Consider the following 5,900-nt stretch of genomic DNA (forward strand, 5'->3'; position numbering starts at 1 on the left):
CTAGTAACTTTTAAAAACATAGTAATTGTAATTGGTAGTATTTTTAGGGATAATAATTAAGTGTATAATATCATTTTAAAAAAATTGTAAATATAACCTAGTCTGTCAATGATAGAATTCTATTGTTAATAGACTCTTTCCAGCAATGTGGTCTATACTCTTACCAACAATATGGTCTATCACTGATAGACTATCTTAAATCTTGTCATATTTGTAATTTTTTTTACATTATGTTATATCTATTAATGCTTTGACTCTGATTGCTATATTTGTAATTATCTCTATTAATAATATTAGTAGTAGTAATAATATGGTATTAATTTATTGAAAGAAGGGAAATAGAAAACGAAACATAATATAAGAAGAAAGGAAGAGGAAGAGGAAGCACTTACCTAGAATCTCTCGAGGAGGTTGCTCCCACTTATGCCGAAGACTTATGGACAGGGATTTGTAGGGGTCCTCCACTGACCTCCTCCTTTTTTTTTTTTTTTTTTTTTTTTTTTTTTTCTTTTTCTTTCTAGTTATTTCTTCAATATATATATATATATATTAACTTATTAGTCTATTTTATTTTATTTTAATTCCAATCTTTCTAGATAATTCTTTTTAAAAGTCTTATTATATTATCATTATTTTATTCCTTAAGACATTTTCTTACTTAAATATTTGTTTAATTACTAAATTAGTATTTTATTTGTAACTTATGGGTCCATTTTAAACTTATGTCTTAAATTTAAAAATAGTATTCACTAACTAGACTTAGAAAAACGAATTTTAATGTTGAACCTTAATTAAAATTTAAAATAAAATTTCGTATAATGTTTATTTACAAATTTGGAATGTTATTGGTAGGTGGCTATTGGTCGTGCGAACTCGTGGTCATATAGATAATGGAGATGCCGACATGTGAAGTGTGAACTGGAGGGGAGTCATGGTAGTCTGGAGGAAAATGGATATGGCGTGCGAACGGGGGAGGAGAAGGTGAAGAATGAATGTTGAAGGTTTTTCTTTTAGGAAGATTGAATGGTGAATATTGGATAATTATAGAACTAGTTGCATAAATAGTATTTAAGCTCAAACTACAAGGATAAAACAATTGTATATATAGACCAAAAAATTGTAAAAGACTAAAAAATCCACGCTTAGCCACCATTTTGCTCACTTCTTCCCGATTTTCTCAAATTGAAAGTTATCACTGATAGCTGCTATCAACGATTGCTACCATTGATAGTTGCTATCAGTGGTAGCTTCCAATTTGAGAAATATTAATATAATCTTGAAATATTAGTTTTTAAATTACTATCAATTATCAACGACTATCATTGATACACTTTTATCAATTGAAATCAACATTGAACTATTAACAGTTAAGGCTATCAATAGCTATCAATAATAGACTTTTATAAGTAGTTATTAATTAACATGGAAAGAAAACCATCAACTTTAAAAGATTGAGCTATAGTAGTAATGGAAAACTATTAATGGCTATCACTGATAGACTTTCATAAATGACTATCAACTTTGAAATATTAACACAATAGCTATCACTAATAATCTTCTATCGTCGTTGCCACTGATAGCAGCTATCAATTGCTATCACTAATAGACTTTCATCAATTAGAATCAACCTTGAAATATTAACACTTAAGACAAGCAATGATAGACTTGTATAACTAATTATGAACTTTCAAAGAAACTTGATATATAGATTTTACTAACTTCTATCACCAATATCACTAATATCACGCATATCGTGGTTATCAGTGATAGCTTCTTTCACTAATAACATCACTGATAATATGCTATCAATGATCTCCTTGGTATCATGGTATCAGCAATAGCTCTCTATCACCGATAACATGCTATCAGTGGCAGCTTTTATCACCAATAACGTACTATTAGTGGTAGCTTCTATCATCAATAATGTGCTATCAATGTTAGCTTCTATAACTGATAATATGCTATTAGTGGTAGCTTCTATCAATGATAGCTACTGACCATTTTATTGTCCCTTTCCTTATCTTTCCAAACATTCGTACGATCCTTTTTCTTTTCGATATCTCGCAAGGGTACTTTTGTAAAAACAGCAAAAAGCCAAACCAAACTCTTCTTCTTCGTTTGATTTTGTAAATAAATATTATAGTACACAAATATACAAATATTTCAATTTGTACCGTTCATTTTGGGTCATCTATGCCATTTTTTTCAAGTTTATTTATGATAGATATCATACTCTTAAAGTCCTATAAAAAGAAACAAAAAACTATTGGCTTGTTTGATATCATTCACATTTCTCATCTTTTGAAAAATTTAACTTTTTTAATAACTATTCTCGTTTCTTATTTCAAACTTTTAAGAAATCTTTCTACAAATGGTGTAAATTTGTGAACTACAAAAATAGTTTCTTTCAAATTCGTTTTTATTTACTATTTATATTTAATATTTCGTTATAATAATCAAACTTGATGATCGGCTTGTTGGTGTTAAGTCACTTATAAATTGGGTACTTTCAAGTCTTGAGTACAAAATTCAACCTCATAATTCATATGAAAAAAGGGAAAGAAACAAAAATCAGATAGAGAGAAGAAAATTTAAAAAAAAAAAAAGAAGCAAAAATTGGAGAAATGAAAGAAAAAACAAAAACTAGAGAAAAAAAAGAAAGGGAAGAAGAAAAACTGGAAGTAAAAGTTGGAGAAATAAAATAAAATAAAAAATAAAAATAAAGAAAGTGAAGAAGCAAAAACTAGAGAAAGGAAAAAAATAAAAAAAATAAAAAGGGAAAGAAGCAAAAACCAAAGAAAAAGAAAGAAAATTAAAAAATAAAAAATAAAAATAAAAAATAAAGAGAAGAAGAAGGTGTGGAAACTAGAAAAATAATATTGTAAAGAGTTAATATATTTTTTTAAAAAAAATTCCCTTATTTTACTATCTATTACAAATATCGTAATAAATAACGCGTTGGGTGGGCGGCTGGGGTTCTTATAAAAAAGGAAATTAACTTTTTTACATTTTGGATTTTTATTGCGTTAACGACTAGTTGGGCTTATAAATTAAAAGACAAGGAGTGGGTTGGGCGACATAAAAAAACATAAAGTACATTTATAATAAGAATGATCGGTTCGGTTCAGTTTTAAATCGTTTTTTAACCTTGCGAATTGAGAACAAGACAGAGCAACACGATTCTCTCTTTAGTGAATCAAGGGTACCACATTAAATAATAATAAAAAAAAAAGACTGAACCACCCAGTTAGGTTCGCCAATTTTGTCCAATTTTTTAACACCTCTACGTTAAACTAATAATTTCATATTTCTATTTAAAAACGGTTTCACCAACAAAGTCTTTTTTTTTGTATGTTTTTTTAGCATATTAGTTGAGTTGGTTTTAGACTTAGTTATTGGAGATGATCGATGTAGTTGGTGATTAGAGTTGGTCACCAGAGGTGATCAGTGATGTTGTCGGAGGTTATAGTCGAGTGGACTGGGACACTGGAGATGGTCGCTGGAGATATTTGCTGAAGGTGGTCTTCGATAGAGGTGGTCGCAGGAGGTGGTTGTCATAGTTTGGTTGTCAGATGTGATGATCGCCTGGAGTTGGACGTTCGAGGTGGTCACTAGAGATGGTTGCCAGAGGTAGTCAACAAAACATGTCGTTGGAATGAGGCGACATTAGTCATGGATGGTGGTTGTTATTAGAGTTGGGCATCGAATGTGGTTGTTATAGTTAATCGTTCAAGTGGTCGCTAAGTTTGCTACTGAAGGTGGTCGTTAGAACATGTTGTGGGCAATTATTGTTACCGGAGTTGGTCGTTGACGGTAGCTACCGAATAGAGTTACTAAAAACATTGGACGAGGGGAGAGAAACGGAGATAGATGGAGTTCCTCAATAAATGTATAAACTTTAATAGTGAATATTATTGAAGTTGATGGAATTGATTTGTATAATACCGACTTGTGAAAAGTTAGTGGACCAAAAATTGAGTTGAGTTAAAAATTCAACTCAATTCGACTCAAGTCAATGTCCAAACGCCCCCTTAATAGCTTTCCAAGAAGTTGAAGAACAAATAAAATGATTTTTCTAAAGTTTTCAAGGACTAAATCAGAAAAAAAAAAAAAAAAAAATTGTTCAAGGAAAAATTTGAACCTAAAATATTAATTAAATGATTAAAGAAATTTTTTTCTCAAAGTTAGGTTTATTACTACTAATTCAATTTTTAATCAAAGAATTAAATTACATATAATCCACATGAAGAGGTATTGCCTAATAAGTATGACTACCTCAATTCTTTAAAGAATCCAAAGTCCATCAACTTTCTCCCCAAACACATCATGATGAACCTCTCAATCTTCCTAGTGAACCATCCCATTCTTCTAAACTTTGCATGGGTTGAAGGCCAAACCTTTGGATCCTCACCTTTTTTCCTCATTTTTACAATCTTCTCTTACCTATCCCTTACCTTCCTCCTCTCCCACATTCCCTTTCCCTCCATTTCCCCTCAATTCCTCAAAGCAATCTCATCCCTTCATAACTTTATCCTCCTCATCCTCTACTTCATTATGGCCATTGGATGCACTCTCTCTTCAATTTACCATGTGTCTCACCCTCTTTTGCTTATTTGCTTCCCACCTCAAACCCCACCAATTGGACCTCTCTTCTTTTGGGCTTACATCTTCTACCTCTCTAAGATTCTTGAACTTCTTGACACCCTCTTGATCATCCTTAGTCGATCCTATCAACGGCTCACATTCCTCCATCTTTACCACCATTCAATGGTCTTGATCATGTCTTATCTTTGGCTTAGCACTTCCCAATCGTTGATCTCAATAGGAATAGTTGTCAATGCCATAGTGCACATCATAATGTATGGCTACTATTTCTTGTGCTCCATTGGGATTAAACCAAAGTGGAAAAAGTTGGTTACTAATTGCCAAATCTTGCAATTTGTGTTTGCGTTAGTGGTTTCGGGTTGGATGTTGTATGAGCATTTTGGAAGGTCATCATCCCTTGGTGGCTGCTCGGGTATGAAGAGTTGGTGTTTCAGTATTGTTTTCGTTGCCTCTCTTTTGGCTCTTTTCATTGACTTTCATTCCAAAAGCTATGTGATGCATGCCAACACAAACAAGAATAATAAAACTTTATGAATTTTTTAGAGGCAATATCAAACTTTTGGATAATGTTTCAAGTACCTACGTTTTAGCTAGCCATATGAATGATGTTTCTATTGAAAGTCACAATATATGTTTTATGTACGTCATTGTAAAATCAGAGAGAACTCAACATCTATTGTATTATATATACATGTTTATTAGAATGATGAATAAGAGAGTGTTTCGAAAATATAGTGATTAATTAACGTTCACTTTTTTCATGCTTCCCTAACGAAATAATATTTCCATGACAACCATTTCAAGGGGAGAAAGAGAAAAGTGTCTTAAAAGTTGACATGCGTGTTTCTGGAAAAAAAAATGTTTTTTTTTAGATTTTTGTAAATTTATAATGATTTTTCATGGTCACCAATATATGATATTTATAAATGGTCACTTAATAGACTTATTCTCTTTTTAAAGGAGAATTGAAGTGGGTAGCAAATTAAATATAGGTTTTAATAACCATGTCATCAGTTTTTCATGTTTTGCTGATATGACAATATATTGAAAACTAAAAAAAATTGTTATTGATTTCATGAGGGGAATCTAATTTTAATTTTTTTTTTCTTATTCCAAAATTACTCTCAATTAAAATTAGGGTCTATCGTTCCTCTATCTCGCACATTTTCTAGTCTCAATTCACTGAAGATTTGAAATGTTGGTTGGATTTCCATTCTTCAAGATTTTGATTCCAACATTATACTGTTGAAGATTTTCTTGTTTGCATTTGATTCTAAACCACCTAAAAAATAGAG

At 31.0% G+C, this 5,900-nt stretch overlaps 1 protein-coding gene across 1 annotated transcript; it reads left to right on the plus strand.

Moving 5' to 3' along the window:
* The first annotated feature begins 4,314 nt into the window (after nt 1-4,314).
* On the plus strand, nt 4,315-5,265 carry LOC120078674 (elongation of fatty acids protein 3-like). The gene has a single exon (XM_039032972.1). It carries the CDS (start codon nt 4,327-4,329, stop codon nt 5,137-5,139), a length of 813 nt encoding a protein of 270 aa, XP_038888900.1. The 5' UTR covers nt 4,315-4,326; the 3' UTR covers nt 5,140-5,265.
* The last annotated feature ends 635 nt before the right edge of the window (nt 5,266-5,900 follow it).

This window comes from Benincasa hispida, chromosome 5 (genome assembly GCF_009727055.1).
Source record: "Benincasa hispida cultivar B227 chromosome 5, ASM972705v1, whole genome shotgun sequence".
NCBI classification, from domain to species: Eukaryota; Viridiplantae; Streptophyta; class Magnoliopsida; order Cucurbitales; family Cucurbitaceae; genus Benincasa; species Benincasa hispida.